Genomic DNA, 17990 nt, shown 5'->3' with positions numbered 1-17990 from the left:
GCATGATGCATGGAAAATATATGGAATGCATTAAATGCTAACTTGAGCAAGGAAGAACATTGGGGAGAAGCCGCTCCCTAAAATGTGCTGGCTCGAGTCCAAAGAGTGCATTTGTGTCAGAGATTTAATATCCGGGTTCCACTAGGTGTCTTGTACGCTATAGATTAGTCCCATCAGGAGCCTTCAGAAGTGCTCACGTTGCCCTATTTGTTAACACGTTTCCCTAAAGAAGAAAGAACAGTGTGTTGGATTTCTGTGATACGTACTTTTTAAATATTAAAATTACCATAAGTGCTAAACTGATTAGAAGCATATTCATGTACTGTAATTAGCCAAAGTGTTCGGAACATGTCTGTACGTAGTAGGGGAAAAGGCTTTCCCGCTTCTTAGGTGGTATTATTTCATACGGGAACAGAATAAAATCAGTCTAGCGGCTACGTTGCAGCATTTCTCAACCGTGTGGGTGTGTGAGGAGGGCTCTGGGCAGTAGCCGGATCCAGAGCGGAGATTGCAGAGTGGGGTTATACAGGAAACCCCAGAGGGGGACGGTGAGGGTGGCTTAAGCCCCTCTGCCCTTTCGTTGGCCTCGGGTTGAGGTTGTAATTCAGCTGGCTCTTTGTCTCCCCCTTGGGGATTTGGTCTTTGCTCCCTGATCTCTCTGAACTTGCCCAGCAGAGAGAGAAGCAGCCCAAACCACCACCTCCTTGGCCAGGTGACTCGGGGGCTTAATTAGCTCAAGGTGGTCCTTCCTGGCTCTCCCCCCCCCCCCTCACTTCTCGAGAGGCTCAGGGGGCTGGTGAGATCCCTTTCTCTCCCCTAAACCTGGGGGAGGGGTCATCAGACACTCCCTAGAGGCACAGGTGGCGTTCTCTCCAAGTGGCTGCATAGGGCCACTGTCCGGCTGACTGAGCCTGGCCCGGCTGATCGGCGCAGCCACTTCCGCAGGCAGTAGCTGCATCAGTGGGTACTCCCTTCCAGCGTGAGCATGGAGCCTGTTGGGTGGCCAGGACTTCGGGGTAGCGATGCAACAATCCATTGGCTGGAGGAGTGGCAGGGGCAACAGCTCAGAGTCCACAGCTAGGGTTCTGCCCCATCGCTGCACATCTCTGCATGTTGGATTGTATTTATTATCAGCAAGAAATACTATCGAAACACATCACACCTGTGTGAAAAGAATTTTATGGGCTGCTAACTGCCAGGACTAAATCAAGATGCTAGTCCTTAAATATTAGAGCCCTAAACAGCCTGGGTTAATTTGAGGATGCTCTCTGTTTATTGATCTGTTTATTGTGGTTTTATGATTGTTTTCTGTAGTGAACAGTCTTCTGATATAGACCCCCAAAATAGATGTAAATCCAGCCAAATGTCAGCACTTCATAGTTCTGTTTTAATATAAATCTCGCTGGAATGAATGGCTAGATTTAGATCCATCATCCCGTGCAAAAGATCCCTTTGTAAAACGTAAGAGTTATTGCTCGTCTCACTCAGTCAAATGTCACTGGGCACTCACAGTTTTTCATTTAACTGATAAAATCTGTTTTTCTGAGCAGGTGGCAATTTATAATCTATTTCATCAGTAATGTTTCCTTATCCCATTGACCTTGATTTAATTACATACACATAATATACACACACATGCATAACAACAGAAAAACTGGAAAGTCTACAGGCAAAATTGTTTTTTAAATATTTCATATTGCAACTCACCAGGTAAAGGATATGTCAATTTATCAGCTACAACAAACACAACGGTAAATGTCAATGATGGAGAAAATCTGGATTTAATAGTGGTGTATGAAGCATACCCAAAACCAGAAGAGGAACTATGGATGTATATGAATGAGACGCTGCAAAATTCATCTGACCATTATGTCCGGGTCACCAATATAGACAAAAACAGGTAATATAAAGTGGTGCCAGCAACCCAACAAGCGTATCCTGTATCATTTCTGGGGAGAAGGGACAAGGATCACGGCAGGTTCGCTGTAAGAGTTCTCAGCGCCCAGTAGATTTGATTGGCAGAAGCCACGGGAGCAGTGGGAGGGGGAATGTGTCCAAATTCCTTCTCCTTCTTCAGCATTCAGCTACTAAACCATATTATAAAATGGAGCTGTTGTAATGTCGGGCACGTTGCCAGCTGAAGGGCGTGCCGGCTGTTACCATTCCCCGTAAGGGGAACCAGAGGTGAGAATGAAAGGTGAGTCACCTGAAGGTACGCTGTAGCCAAGGCAGTGGCGGCAAGCCTACATGTACCTGAGATGATACAATGAAAACAGAAGACCCTGCTGGAGTCCTTTTCCCGAGTAACAGGATGGCCGTGTTAATCTTCTGCTCTTGTGCGGAATGCCTGGTGTGGAGGTAAAAGGGAAACTTGGCTAAGTAGCAAGATGTTGTGATGTTTGTTTCTTCCCCACCCGGCATTCATAGACCTTGTGTGGTATAATTTTAGCCTCCTGATGGTCAGAATATGGCCGCTTCCACATGTCTTGCCTGCCTGCGGAACATCGTGCGAAAGACCCAGAAAACAGTGTCTTCTCGTGCGAAATCGCGTGAAAAGACGCTGTCTTCCGGGTCTTTCGCACAGTGTTCTGCAGGCAGGCAAGACGTGTGGAAGCGGCCTGTGTTAGGTAGAAACAGAGCAACACATGGAAGGCCAATCCGGAGCACGTGGTAGGGAATTTTATCCAGCCAAGCTCAGCTCTCTAGCCCAGGGTTCAGCAGCCTACGACTCGAGAGAGCCAAACCTGGGTTTTCAAAAATGAAAAGGCGATCAAGGTCCGTCAGAGAGGTAGTTGGGGTGCTAAACTAACAGTACATGAAGAGTAGGGCAGGCAAAGATTTTTATGGGACTAAAGCGTCACAGATGCGTTACAAAAAGGAAAATGAATGCGGTTATCCGACTAGAGTAACTTTGTATAAGATGATACTGTAAGAGGGCAGAGTTCTCTGTGTTACATGAACAACTTATTCAGCGATAAAGGTTATCAGCACATGTACTCCAGTGAGCTATGGCTGGAGGAACTATGGGAAAAATTGACTGATACCAAAATGTAAAGGTATCGTGTCCATAGAATGCCCTAGATTTAGAATTGTATGCTAGGAGCATTTTAAGCATAATTATTTTGTCGCACATTTTTAATATTTAAAAATTAAGGGTTGATTTATTAAATATGTGTATACTATTTCTATGCTGTACAAACACACACACACACACACACTATTTATATACTATTTTCCCTTTGGAGTTCCAGGAAACTATGGATCAGTCGTTGAGTATCCATCGGTGATGGAAGTTTTATGTTTCCAGTTCCACTAATGAGCTTTCTTATACCAGCACATTGTTGATCTCTTGAATTCTGATCCAGGCTGAATCCACACGTCCTGGCATAGTGCTAAACTGTCGGAGTGATAGTGTCTTCCTGGCACGATTTCTGATGCCATCGCGCCCATCAGAAATCTTGCCTGAAAGACGCCGTCTTTCCAGCAGTTTAGCTCTGTGCCAGGACGTGTGGATTCAGCCATAGTTTGGCTCTTGGCTTTAGCCATTGCTTCAGCCCAACTCACTGATATTTGCACATGATATGAGTTGCTGCAGTATAGCCTTGGAGCGTGGAAAGAACAGGATTTTAATTCAGAAACCGTCCAAACAGCTTTCCTATAAAGTGGTGGTGAAATGTGACGAAGCACACCAGACTAGGAGTCCTTAAGGCCGCAGAGTTTAAGGATCCGCATCTACAGAGGCAGTATAATTTCACATTTGCCGGTAAAGTGTCTCATGATGGCAACTTGCTTTCTGCGTATGCGGTGGGTGACATGAGTAGTAAAAGTGAATTTATTTCTTCCTTCCTCTTCCTCTTCCTGTAGATATTCCAGTGAGCTTCACCTAACTCGACTGAAAGGAATAGAAGGAGGGATTTACACATTTTTGGTGTCTAACTCAGATGCTGCCTCATCTGTTGCATTTAATGTCTTCGTGAACAGTAAGTAGAAAAGAGCAGAGTCTACAGTGTTTATTCGGTGCCGAGACTGTTGCATTTTACAAAAACAAATGCACATGGAAGTTGTCACTGTGCCTCATGGCTGAAACAAGGGGTACCTCCTCAAAATTTAGAACTTGGGAGTAGCCTTAGAATAATAGGGTTGGAAGGGACCTCTAGGGTCATCTAGTCCAACCCCCTGCACAATGCTGGAAAAATGCCTTGAGAACAAACACTCCTTCCCCTCTCCTGAGCCGCTCCCCCTTCCCTTTACATCTCAGAGTTAGCCATAACTTAGGGCCAAACTAGACAACACCACGTCCCCAAGTCCACCACAAGGCTTGTGATAATGCTGCATGAAGTCAATCCAGCTGGGGACCTCCATTTCAGCTCTTGATAACTGTGCAAGGAAGGGGTACAGGAGCCCATTATCCCCTCCATGCTGCAGTCCACTGCAGGATCAGCCCCTTTTGGCATTTTCAAAAGTTGCAGAACAAGCTCTGTAATGGTGCTGCGTTCCCATGGTGGACTTCTGCACACGGCATTGTCTAGTTTGGCATTAATGCTAACAATGTTTCCTCAAAACCATATTTTGCAAATCCAGTTCAAGCCATGGTTTCATACTGTAGCTTTGATGGAACCCTAAGAAGGAGCAGCTTCTGATGATTTGTGGAGAATCAGCATCATATCTGCAACTCATCCGTTTGATCCCGTGGCAGAATTCCATATGCGCAACTGTCCTCGCACAGACAGAAACGCTAAAACTACTACTTGTTGCTTGCGCTACGCAAAAGTAATTTTATCCATGCCGTGTGCATGAGACAGAGAGCAAGGTATTTCTTCTGATTCAGCAAATTAGTGGTCATGTGAACAGCTTGTACATTCCATTGTTCCATATATACATTGCCGTTTCATTAAAAATTATACCGCGTGTTGCTGCAGCCTTTGTGCTACTGTCTTTGCAAGTGGAATTGCACTAAACATATTTTCCTTTCCTTTCTGCTCATGTATCACTGGATCCAACCCCCTGAGCACTAGTAAAAGTTCAAGTTTCACATACTGAAAGAAGGATACCTGTGTGCAACATCTTATGTCTTATGATCTATATCTATCTGACCTTCATAAGACAAGGTTTCAAGAGGGCAAGCTCCAGAACTCGGAGAGCAATGCCTTCCTTGTCCAAATGTATAGCATTGATTTATGGCAAAATAATATTAGGGCTACTTTTATTCCAATGTCAATATATGGTACATAATCTGTAAGCCCTTTTTTGTGGTTGAAATAAAATACTGAAGCTACCAATACAGAACCAGCATGCTGCTTTTGAGAGCCAGGCTACAAGTGATGCCTGACACAGCTTGGACACTTGTCAGCTTACCTCAAGTTTTGATGGGAAATGTAGGCGTCCTGGTTTTACAGCTTGGCTCTCCATTACAGCTGCAAGACCAGGATGCCTACATTTCCCATCAAAACTTGAGGGAAGCTGACAAGTGTCCAACCTGTGTCAGGCGTCACTTGTAGCTTGGCTCTGAGTCTCTGAAAAGATACTGGGTTGGATCATGTGACTCCCTTCCACTAAACTGGATCATATAAATCCCTTCCACTGAGTTTTCCTTCAGAAACAAAATACTTTTCTCCATCAGAGGAAGCCTTTTTCCATCAGAAAAACGTCATTCTCCATTGGAAGGAAGACTTAAAGAAAGAGAGTCATAAGATGCAATCCAGTATCTGTACATAGCCAGTGAAATGTGTGTGATACAAAATGTTTTGTAGGTTGCTGCTGTAACACGACTCTTTCCCAGACAGCTGTGTAGCAGGGTTTAGAGGAAATTCTTAACAGAAGGAAAGATTACTTTACGTATCTGTGTCAGGTAGGGCTATCTCCTTCACATGGACCTTAGTTCATTTCAGTGTCCACACACCCAGCTTCACATATTAATTAATTAATTTTCATTTAATTAATTAACATTACTTTCCCCCATTTGAATCCTAGCCTACTTCAAAAGTGTACGTGGATCTGTTCCGTTTTATAGTCTCAGTGAGACAGATTAGGCTGAGAGACAGTGATCAGCCCCAAGCTGATACAACAAGCTCATGGAAAAAGTGAGCAAGAATGTGAGACCTCTCCCCATTACACCCCGGACAGCCACCATCTTGCTGGCTGCCAAAGCTGTGTGACTTCAGGCCTCAAGAGACAGCAAGCTCCAGCTGCCTCCTCCCTTGCCTTCCTTGGCCCTCAGAGGAGCCTGCTTTTAAAGGGTTTCTCTTTCCCACCTCCTTGGGTTTCTTTGCAATCCCAGCTTGGTGTCCTCAAGGGGCCCTCCTCTGGGCCTGTCCTTTGGGAGAGCTGGGTAGACTCTGAAGCCTGCTGGCCCATCTCACCCCAGGGCAGGACATTTGCTCTGCTCTTTGTTCATCACACCCATACTGCTTGCTCTGCCCAGGCTGTCAGAGGCCTCCCGTTGGCCTGGCTGAGGCTGAGCCAGCTGCATTGCTGCAGGCAGAAGGTGAGTTGGCTGCATGGGGGGAGGTTGTCACTTGGGGCAAGCAGCGGGAGCTGCTGCTCGGATGGGGAAGTTGGCCTGGGGCTCCTTGGAGGTGCCTGCGGCTGAGGTTCTAGGGAAGGAGGCGGCATGGGCCCGGTTGCTGTAGTGCTGGGAGGAGAGGCAGAAAAGTGGGTGGCAGCACCAGACAAAGGAGTGCTTTTTCTTTCTCTGCCATAATGCTGGATTTCAGTTGCAAGCAGTGTGAGTGGTGGGCAGTTTCAGGATCAACGGGGATGTTTTTCCTCAATGAAATTAAATCGTGGAATTCACTGCCAGGGAATGTAGTGACAACTGCTAGTGTAGATGGGTTTAGAGGGAGAATGTTCATCCTGGGGGACAGCTTGCAGTGGCTATGAGCCATAATAATGAAAGGGAACCTCCTCAACTGGAGACAGTAAATCTCTGAATTCCAGAGTTTGGAGGCAACATCGGGGGAGGTCTTGGCACCTGTGCCCCGTTTGTTGGCCCTGCGGAGCAGCTGGTTGGCCACTGTGTAAAACACCATGCCGGATGAGCTAGTCCACCGGTCTGATGCAGCAGGGTGCCTGTTACATTCTTATGTTCATCCATGAGCGGAGTATTAAATGTAGATCTCCCCGGTCAATCTGTCAATCAGTTTATTCGGTCAAAGACCAGCAGAAATCTGAACAATACAGAAAATGTCAACCAGAATTCCATTGTACAAAAATATAACTCTTAAAAATAAATTAGCTAAAATTTAGGTGCCATGCACATAATTTCATTTCAGTGCAATGTTTTAAATATTTGGGGGTGGTAATTCACTCGCCTGGGTCTAGGAATGCCCCCTGTGAATATGTAGCCAACAGCAACAAAAAATCAACCCAGGACATAGTAAAATTTCCGAGTACCAAAGGGGGTGTTATTTATCAGCTGCTCTCAAATTATTTCAGGCAAAACCAATGTGGCAACTTTCGTATGGGACAATTCTTGGCCCACCTTCCTCGCTCTTCCTCCCATTGGAGTGTGTACAATCAACATTTCTAAGAGCGGCATTTCAGTTACCCAACTGTGTTTCCAATGCAAGCTTGCATTTAGAGCCCAACCTTGTCAGAGTGGAGGCCTGGATAAGCCTTGCCTCAGTTAATTTTTGGCTTAAATTGAACCATTCCCCACAGGGTCTGACACCTTTTAATTTTTAGAGATAATGTTCAGTCCTCGTGCTCTCCCCTGTCCAAGTCCAGCAGTCTGTTCATCAGACCCCTTTCTTCGGCTTCCTCTCCTGGTGACATCTTCATCTGTATTCAGAGGAACGTATAAAACAATTGATTCAAATGTAGCCTACCGCTAGCTAATGTGGGTACTGATTCAGTTCCAAAACTTCATCCTGGGAGCTGTTTTATAGGGGAGGCTTGATGCACTCCAGTGTTTTTCATTATCCCCCAAATCAGAAAAAAAGATACTAATGGTTATATATATTGAGCACTGCTCCAGCAACAACGAATTAATTATTGAACGTTTCATTAAGCTGCTTTGCATAGCTCCATCCTCTTGTCAATAATCAGCCATTAATTGCTTCAAATCTGTAATTTCATTAGTTTATTAAGTGCTATGGAGCTACCATCAAGACGGATTCCAGCCATAGTTAAAGAGAGTCTAAAGAAGTTACTTCCCCTCTTCCATATCTCAGCAATCTTCACTTCAGTTCTATGGAGTCGATTTGTGTTACTTTTATTACCATTTTCTTTTTCCTCCTGATTACTTAGAGGGAAATAAATATTTAAGATTAGACAGTAGCAATATGAATGTTCCTCACTTGTTTCAACCCAGTCTTATGCACTGCTGTCATTTTAAGCGTGTGGGTTAGATATAAGGGCTAGTTGTGCCAGTGTTACCACAGTTTACATCACTGAGCCAGAGATGTGAGTTGTTGCATTATAAGCGGTTGTTGTTTGACGTGGGTCAGAAAGGGCATCACGTGTTTGCAAGCAATCGAAAAGGGGGCGGTGAACAAATGTGCCATATGGAGAATTGGCATGACCTCAAAGTCTTTTGCTTGTTAGAGAAAGAGCTACACAAAGGAGTTGCGGCAAGCATAGTGGACTCGGCACACCTTCCTCGTCCGTAGGATGCCGCTGTAGCCGGTGCTATTCATTAAACGTGTTTCTGCCCCATGCGTATTTTTAGGATTAGGAAGTAAGGTTGCTTACCTTTCTTCCTCTGTGTCGTTCGTATCTCCTGCAGTCAACTTGGGTTAGGCCTTAAATTCCTCTGTGCTCTGCAAAGAATTATGGCATGTCCACTTACTGTATTTTTTATCCTGCTGTTCCTTCAAGGAACTCAGGTGACATCTGTAGTTCTTCCTTCTTTTTTGTCCCCACAGCTCCCCTCTTATTGACTGGCTCAAGCTTACCCAATGGCCGAAGTCTCACCAACCTAGTCCTGCACTCAGATTACTACACCACACTAGCCTATTCTTGTCTCTGGCATTTCGTGGCCTTTTGCACTACTATATAAAGTCTTGTTTTTATTACCTACTGACTTGCTGACCTGGATAGCCCAGGTGAGCCTGATCTCATCAGATGTCAGAAGCTAAGCAGGGTTTTCCTTGGTTAGCAATTGGATGGGAGACCTCCAACGAAGATCAGGGTTGCAGTGGCAGGCAACAGCAAACCACCTCTGGTAGTCTCTTGCCATGGAAACTCCACCAGGGTTCACCATAAGTCAGCTATGACTTGAGGGTACCACCTACTGACTTAGCATTAGATCAATTCATCTGATTTAGTGGGCTGTCATGCTTAAAATTTTATAAATGTGTTAGTCTTTTTTTTTTTAAGTATGTTGTCTATAGTCTGCCTTTCTCATGGAGACTCAAGGTGGATTATACAGAGTAAGTCAAACACAATCGACAGTATGGGACATCCAATAAATAAAGCAATTAGGTTTGGTTTGCAGAATTTGAAAACAGCTGAAAAAAAGTTGAGACAAGACATTCGTATTTTTCCTGTGGCTGCTGAGCCACCTGACTGCTGCGTTAGGTGAATCACCTGACTTGAGTTGGGGGCGGGGTCTGCAGTTCACAGCTGTACAGATAGCCTCACATGGCCAGTGAACTCGTGATCTGAAGCAGCAACTAGAGTTTAGTGTGGGAGCAAACGGGTGGTGAGGGCAGGAGTGCAGCTTATGCCTGGGCTGTTGGGCTGCTTGGCTGCTTGTCCTCCTTTTACCTGTGGCTGCTAGGTTCTTACTTGAGTGAGCAAAGGCTTGTGTTGGCTCGTGTGTGTTTTCCCTCCTTTTTTCCCTGTGACTGCTGGTGTAGTGGTTAAGTGCAGTATATAAATCAGATGTTATTATTGAGAGCCAGTTTGGTGTAGTGGTTGTGTGTGGCAGGACTCTAATTAATTATAATAGAGAGCTGCTGTAGCGCAGTGATTAAGTGGTTTGGCTGTGAATCAGCAATCTGCTGGTTCGAATCCCACTACTGCCATGAGCTCTGCATGTAGCCTTGAGTAAGCCACTCCTCTCAGCCCCAGCTCCCCAGCTGCATTGTGGGGATAATAATGACGTTGACTGCTCTGGGTGGGGCACTAATCTGTCTAGAAGAGCGGTATATAAGCACAGTTATTATTATCAGGGCTTTTTTCTGGGGAAAGAGGTGGGAGAACTCTCAACTGAGGCAACTCCTGGAGCCTCTCATTACATGTGTGCATGCATAGTGTGTGTGCGCATGCATGCACACGTGTGCACGCTCCCGGGAATGTGTGATGATGACACTTCTGGGAAGTGACATCATCACACAGGCCATGGCTGCCCCAGGAGTGCTCCTGTGCTCCAAGGGGGGCCCAGTGTGGCCCAGATCAGGCCTGAATCAGCCCAGAACAGGCCGCTGTGAAGCAGGGGAGCACTCCCCCACCCAGCAGTGGCTGGATATGGGCCATTTTGGGCCAAAATGGCCTGGATCGGGCCTGAATCCATGGGAGAGCCTTCCCCCATCCGGCAACAGCCCAATCCTGGCTGTATAGGGCCCAAATTGGGCCAAAATGTCCAGGATCGGGCCCGAAATGGCCAGGATTGGGCCACTGCTGGGTGAGGAAGTGTTCCCCTGCTCGGCAGAGGCCCTATCCTAGCTGTTACAAGCCTGATCCTGGCCATTTTGGGCCTGAATTGGGCCCAGAATGGCCAAAAGCCCTGGTTGTTGTTGTTGTTAATTTTGAGAGCCAGGTTTGATTCCCCACTCCTCTACTTGAAGTCAGCTGGGTAATGTTGAGTCAGTCACAGCTCTCAGAGCTCTCTCAGCCCCACTCACCTCACAGGGGGATTGTTGTGAGGATAATAATAACATGCTTTGTAAACTGCTCTGAGTGCGGTATTAAGTTGTCCGTAAGGGCGGTATATAAATAGAATGTTATTATATTATTAAGTCACCTGTCTTTAGTTGGGGAGGGGTCTGCAGTTCACAGCTGTATAAATACCCTCACACATCTAGTGAGTTTGCAATCTAGAACAAGTTATCAGAGGAACAAACTGGGAGTTTTATGTGTGAGTTTGGCGGGGGAGTTTGAGTGGACTGCAGGAAAGACTGGTCCACTTCCTATGTGAATCGAAGCAATATGACCGATGAGGGAGCTGAAGCAGTGACCTTCAAATTCTGTGCCATGTTTGTCTTCTAACCAGAGGGCAATGGAAATTACACCTGTAGCAAGTTTAAGCTGGTAGCTCTACCGGAGGAGAAGACACATGGGCTTGAGGCATGCCTATCCACACTCCAGCTCATCAGAGAAGGTGAAGAGTTCTTCAAAAGACTACATGAAGCACTCTCAGGAGGGCAACAGGAGAAGGTATCTCAGGAAAAGGAAGAGCACCAAATACAGGGAGAGGGCAAGTGGAAGAACGTGACCCACAGGAGCAGGAAAACCAGGAGACATTCGGAGCCTTTATTGCTGAGCAAAGAGTTCCAGGTCATCCCCACAGACGCTGGCTCTGTCTGGACTCCTGCAACAAGGACGGCTGCCCAAGGTTCCACAGTGTAAAGAGGAAGTTCCACAGGCCCCTTGGATGAGAGGGCTTGTGCTTGTGCCCCCCACGTTAGGAGACGTGTGGTGGGGACTGGGGATTCCCTACTGGGAGGGCTAGAGGCTACAGTGCGCCAAGCAGACCTGTCATCTCGAGAGCTACGTTGTCTGCCAGGGCATGCACCCGGGATGTGACAGAAAGGCTGGAAAGACTCATCAGGCCCACAGATTATTACTCCTTTTTGCTCATCCACGTGGGAACAAATGATACTGCCTGGTACAGTCCAGCACATACTAAAAGAGACTATGGGGCTCTGGGTAAAAAGCTGAAGGAGCTGGGAGCACAGGTGGTAATTTCGTTGCTTTTTTCCTGTTGAGGGCCGTGGCTTAGGAAGAGAGAGCAGAATACTGGACATAAATAACCAGTTACGTGTCAGAACTGTGGCTAGATAATGTCTTTACTCCAGACTACCTTCTGCAATCGGACAAAAGCCCGTTGTTTTCAAAAGTTTACTGAAGAAAGAATTCATTATAGTCCACGGGCCTAGATACAGTATCCAGGCTGGTACACGTGTATTGTTACGAATGACAGGCAAAGCATGAGTTACAAAGTATCAGAACCCAGCAGGCCCAACCTCCCCCCATAGTTCTCAAAACAATCCCTTTGAAGCTGAGAAAGCGAAAGTTTCCCAAGGCTGGAGAAGCGATAGCCAAAACAATCCTCTTCCGTGAGATAGCTGCTGGGAACATCTTGGCACCTGGGAACAAAGCACTTAGAATACTGAAAGAATTAATATGGAGTCTCTTCAGTTACATACATACACTTCAACCCTGACATTACGCAGATGGTGTCGTCAGGAGAGGTTTGGTTTCCTGGACCATGGACTCTGCTTTCAGGATGAAGCACTTCTGTCGGGAGATGGTTTGCCCCTCACAAACTAGGAAAAATGTCTTTGGCAAGAGGGCTGGTAAAGAGGGCTTTAAACTAAATCCTGTGTGGGAGGGAGACAAAATCTTCAAAACTAGTATGATACCAGTTACTGGTGATAAGAGGACTAACGATGAGCAGGGAGGGGCATATTATTTATTGATTTATCTTATATTCCTCCTTTCCACCATACTTAGTGCTTGAGGCAGTTTACAGGGACCCTTTAATTTGCAGGAAAGGATAAATACGAAGCACTTTGGGCATATAAACCACGGATTCCAGTGTCTCTATACTAATACACAGAGTACAGGAAACAAACCAGAGGAACTTGAAGTCTTAATACAAGAAAGAAACTCTGACCTAATAGACATTACTGAAACTCGATGGGATGAGACCAACAGTTGGAGTATTAGTATTGGGAGATAGAACTTGTTTAAAGGAATACACCAATAAAGAAGAGGGGAGGAGTCGCATTATATGTCAAGGATTTATATACTTGTGAGGCAATACATGAATCTGAGCATGGGAGGTCAGTTGCGAGCCTCTGGGTAAAAATAAAAGGAGGAAGAAATAATATTGATATTCTGGTGGGGGTCTGCTACAGATCATCAAGCTAGGAAGATGGCTTGGATGATATTCTCCGAGACAAGATTACAAAATTTTCAAAGTGACAGGACATAGTGGTCATGGGAGACTTCAATTACCCTGATATCTGGCAGAAGTCAAACTCTGCCAAAAAAAATCATAAGGTCTAATAAATTCCTGACTTGTCTTGCTGACTGTTTCACATTCCAGATAGTGGAGAAGGAAACAGCGAGATCTGCTCTCTTCGACTTGATTCTCACCAACAGTTAATGAGGTGAAAGTAGTGAGCACCTTGGGCAGTAGTGAGTGACTATGTAATTTTGGAGTTTAAGATCTTGGGTAAGGGAAAAGCTAAACGTAGTCAGACGTATAGGTTAGATTTTAGAAAAGCTAATTTTAACAAGCTCAGAGTTATGCTGGGTAGAATCCCATGGTCAGAAATACTCATGAAGAAGGGAGTTCAAGATGTGTGAGGTTTCTTAAAAATATATTGAAGATACAATCACAATTCCAATGAGGAGGAAAAATGGGAGGAACCTAAAGAAGCCAGGGTGGGTCCATCAACAGCTTTCTAAAGATAGGAAAATTTAAAAAGATACATATAAGAAATAGGAGGGCTGTATAAACCAAGGATGAATATAAACGAAGTGCCAGATAGTGTTAGAAAGATAGTGTTAGAAAGGCTAAAGCTCAGTATGAGCTTAGGCTAGCGAGAGATGCTAAATACAACAAAAAAGGGTTGGTAATATTTGAAGAAAGATAGTGTTAGAAAGGCTAAAGCTCAGTATGAGCTTAGGCTAGCGAGAGATGCTAAATACAACAAAAAAGGGTTGGTAATATTTGAAGAAAGAAAAAGAATAAGGAAGTAATAGGCCCACTGTGTCAGGTTCAGAATGCTCTCATGTATGTTCTTGCCTAACCGACTCCATTTTTAGGCCATCTTTGGAGATGCAGTAGCCCAAATAAGTGAGTTCTGTTTTGTGGAACTCACATTTAGATAGTTTGATGGGCAGTTTGTTACACATTAGTGTGGTCAGAACTCTTTTTACAAGGTCCACGTGTTCCTCTTCAGATTCTGAATAGATTAAGACATCATCCAAGTACACCACAACTCCTTTGTATAAAAATTCATGTAATACTTCATTGATCATGGACATGAAAACCAAAGGGGCCCCGGCCAGACCAAACGGCATAACTAACGGCAAGCTCTGATAGATTCGGGCTGCTCAATTTTAATAGGCGATAAAGAGGGCAGAACCGCTCAGTACCTGTTTTGCATCTGTCTACTCTTGTAAGGGGAACTGTGTTCAACCTGCCCAAAACAGAATACACGAGGAAGGAAGAGAATAGGGTAGACATAGGGGAGGTACATAAACACCTAGCTTCTTTAAATGAAATCAAGTCCTCAGGGCTAGATGAATTACATGCTAGGGTACTAAAGGAACATGTTGATTTAATTGAAGAGCTTCTTTCTATCATCTTTGAGAGTTCTTGGAGAACACCTGGAGAACAGGTGAGGTGCCAGAAGATTGGAGGTGGGCAAATCTTCAAGAAGAGGGAAAAGGAGGATCCAGACAGCTATCAACCTGTTACTTGATGTCCATACCTGAACAGGTTTTGGAACAAATTGTCAAACTGTCTGTCCTTGAGCATTTAGAAAAGACAGTTGGGATTACCAAGACCCAGCACGGGTTCCTCAAGAACGAGTCTGACATGACAGACTAACCTTACCTTCTTTTTTGAGAGAGTTACTGCTTTGGTATGCTTTGCACAGTTTATCTTGATTGCAGTAAGGCTTTTGATAAGGCTCCACATGATATTCTTGTTGATGAGATGGTAAAATGTGGTTTGGTTCCTATCACTGTTAGGTGGACTTGTAACTCATTAACAAATCACACCCAAAGAGCCACTATAAATGGTTCCTCGTCCGCTTAGAGAAGAGTGGCAAGTGGAGTGCCTCAGGAATCTGTCCTGGCCCTTATGTTGTTCAACATCTTTATAAATGACTTGGATAAATGAATAGAGAGGATGCTCATTAAACTTGCAGATTACTAAATTGGGAGGAGTTGCAAATTCAGTAGCATCTTGATAGGCTGGAAAATGACTAAAACTAACAAAATGACTTTCAACAGAGATAAATGTAAAGTTCTACATTTAGGTAGGGAAAATCAAAGGCATAGTTAATGAAATGGGAGAGACTTCTCTTGGCAGTTATACATGTGAAAAGGATCTAGGGGTCTTAGTAGATCATACAAAGATGAGTCAGTAGTGTGATGCTGTAGCTAAAAAGGCAAATGTGATTTTAGGCTGTATCAACAGAAGTATAGTGTCCAGATCATGCAAAATTATGGCAGTGCTTTCCTCCGCTCTAGTTAGACCTCACTTGGAGTTCCATGTTCAGTTTTGGGCACCACAGTTTAAGAAGGATGCTGACAAGCTGGAACGTGTCCAAAGGAGGGCAACAAAGATGGTGAGGGGTCTGGAGATCAAGTCCTATGAGGAAAGGTTGAAAGAGCTGGGTATGTTTAGCCTAGAGAGGAAGCAGCTGAGATGATACGAAAGCCCTCTTCAAGTATTTAATGGGCTATCACATAGAGGATGGAGCGGATTTGTTTTCTGGTGTTGCAGAGGGTCAGACCAGAAACAACAGGTTAAAATTAAAGCAAAAGAGTGTTTGGCTAAACATTAGAAGAACTTCCTGCCAGAGCAGTTCCTCAGTGGAACAGGCTTCCTTGAGAGATGGTGAGTTCTCCTTCCTTGGAGGTGTTTAAGAAGAGGCTAGATGGCCACCTGACAGTAATGATGACTCTGTGACTCAGTATCAATGTATGCAGATAGGGAGAGGGAGTGCATCAAAGGATGAGCCAGTGCTAGGCTCTCGTGGCCCTTTCTTACATGCCCAGGGTCATGCCAACTGCCACTTCGGAGTCAGGAATGAATTTTCCTCCAGGCCAGATTGGCCAGAGGTCCTGGATGGTTTTTTTGCTGCCTTCTGGGCATAGAGCAGGGGTCTGTGGGGGAGGTGAGGGGGAGATAACTGAATTTCCTGCATTGTGCAGGGGGTTGGACTAGCTGACCCTCGGGGTACCTTCCAGTTCTATGTTTTTATGTTAAACAGTGTAGAAATTATGTAGTAGGAGCATACTTACAGCAACAGACAGTAAGTACTATACACACTGGTATTCCCCATTCGTTCTGCATCGTTCTGAGCCATTTTGTTAGAGTACAGCCCTAATTCCCAATGTTAAAAAAGCCCCCCTGACTAATTCAGTTTTGCATAGTTTGCTGGAGGCCAAGAGAGCGGGAGCCTTCCCGACCTCCTCAGGCAGGCCATCTCACGAGGTGGGGGTCACAGCAGAGAATGTGCGTGTACAGGCAGTTGTTGATCCTGCTCACTTTCAAGGTGGCACCTGCAGAAGGCCCTGTTCAGATGAGCAAAGGTGACATGGCAGAGCGTAGGGGAGAGGTGGTCCCACAACTCAGGTGCTTTTTGTTGGTTTTGTCATAATGGATTGAGTATCTTAGGGAATATGTTATGTGGGGAAATGATGGCCATTAGGCTGGGAAAGTACCCAGTATTACTGGACCTGACACCTCGGTCCTAATATGCTGCCGTGAATCGTGCGGTTTTACTTCTTGAACTAGCGTGTACATCCAACCGCAACATGGATTCCTTCTTCATTCCACTTCCAGACAAAGGTGTGTTTTTCTACCCAACCTATTGATCTGGAATGACAGCCTCTGAGCTCACTTCAGCCTCTGATTTATTTCCACATTCAGGCAATCAGTCAGTGAGCTGCAGGAGTCTTCTCTTGATAAACCACTCTTGACTCTCTGCTTTTATCCCAGGACCAGTGATTGTTCAGCAAGCGATTTGAATGCAACATGCAAAAATTCTATTCTAAGTTAAGGATGACTTTTCCTTGTAAGAAGCCTTCTGGCTCCATTATATGATTTAGGTACCTGCTGCCCAATGAGTAAATATTAGAAATGGTATCCTGGGAATATATATGCAAAACTCCTATTAACTTCAGTGACAGTTCTATAAACAGAACTGCCTGCGCTTGGCCCTCAATCATTACATAAGGTGTCTCAGAGAATGGCTGCGACTGCTTTTTTTGTACTGTAGCATTGGAAAGTTAAATACGGTGTTTCAAATAACAGGAAATAGTGTGTAGGTATTTGGTAGAACCTGATGAGTGGGAGAAAATGTACATCTAAAAACACGCATCAATTAGGATTACCTTGTGAATGAAAAACTTGGCTGATAGGCAGTGGATAAAAATGCACTGTTGGACATGATGTATAAAATCTGCCTTAAGCCTGTGTGGTGAAGTGTCCTGCTGGGAGCTCCAGGTTCAAATCTCCGCTCTCCCCTGGAAGCTTGCTGGGTGACCTTAGACCAGTCACATACTCTCAGTTCACCTCCCTGAATTGTTGCAAGATTAAAATGGAGGCGAGGAGAGCTGCTTCGAATCCCCGTTGGGGAGAAAGTCTGTAAATAAATAAATATTGGCATTTTAACTTATTAAACCTGGTTCCAAAGTTAAGCATACTTGGGTTTAAATCAGTTTAGTCCTATGGGATTGACTTGAGAACTCAGATGCCCTCAATTCATGTGATATCTAATGTGTCACAGCTGCTAGTCCCTATGGCCAACCAGGGTGGTGGAGAAATGTTGCACAAAACTGCATGCAACAGGGCACCTCCATTTTTTTTTCAGTTGGTGCTTCTTCAAAGCCTGATCAGTGCCTTGGGTCCGATAAAGACCCACTCTTACAAGCATGTTGCAGTAGTCCTGCCAATTCAAATACATTCTACAACAGCAGTTCACTCTTAGCAATACAAGCGTGTCGTTTCTTATTTCCTTCCACTTTGCTTTTAAAAAATCCTTTCGCTGTGTTTTTCTCCAGAGCATAAGGAGATTGTAAAAGAGAGTGAAATTAACTTAGTCCTGGAGATGATACAAGCATATACGTTCTAA

At 44.9% G+C, this 17990-nt stretch overlaps 1 protein-coding gene across 1 annotated transcript in view; it reads left to right on the top strand.

Moving 5' to 3' along the window:
* KIT (KIT proto-oncogene, receptor tyrosine kinase) overlaps window positions 1–17990 on the top strand; it is a 68071-nt gene that overhangs the window by 23436 nt on the left and 26645 nt on the right. Inside the window, exons 6-7 of the mRNA XM_054989661.1 lie at window positions 1711–1900; window positions 3865–3980. Of these exons, the coding sequence (XP_054845636.1) occupies window positions 1711–1900; window positions 3865–3980 (306 nt within the window). The remainder of the gene's footprint in view (window positions 1–1710; window positions 1901–3864; window positions 3981–17990) is intronic.

The sequence above is a fragment of the Eublepharis macularius genome, chromosome 10 (genome assembly GCF_028583425.1).
Source record: "Eublepharis macularius isolate TG4126 chromosome 10, MPM_Emac_v1.0, whole genome shotgun sequence".
Taxonomy (NCBI): domain Eukaryota; kingdom Metazoa; phylum Chordata; class Lepidosauria; order Squamata; family Eublepharidae; genus Eublepharis; species Eublepharis macularius.
Note: the sequence above shows the minus strand (reverse complement) of the source record. Positions and strands in the feature narration are given on the sequence as shown.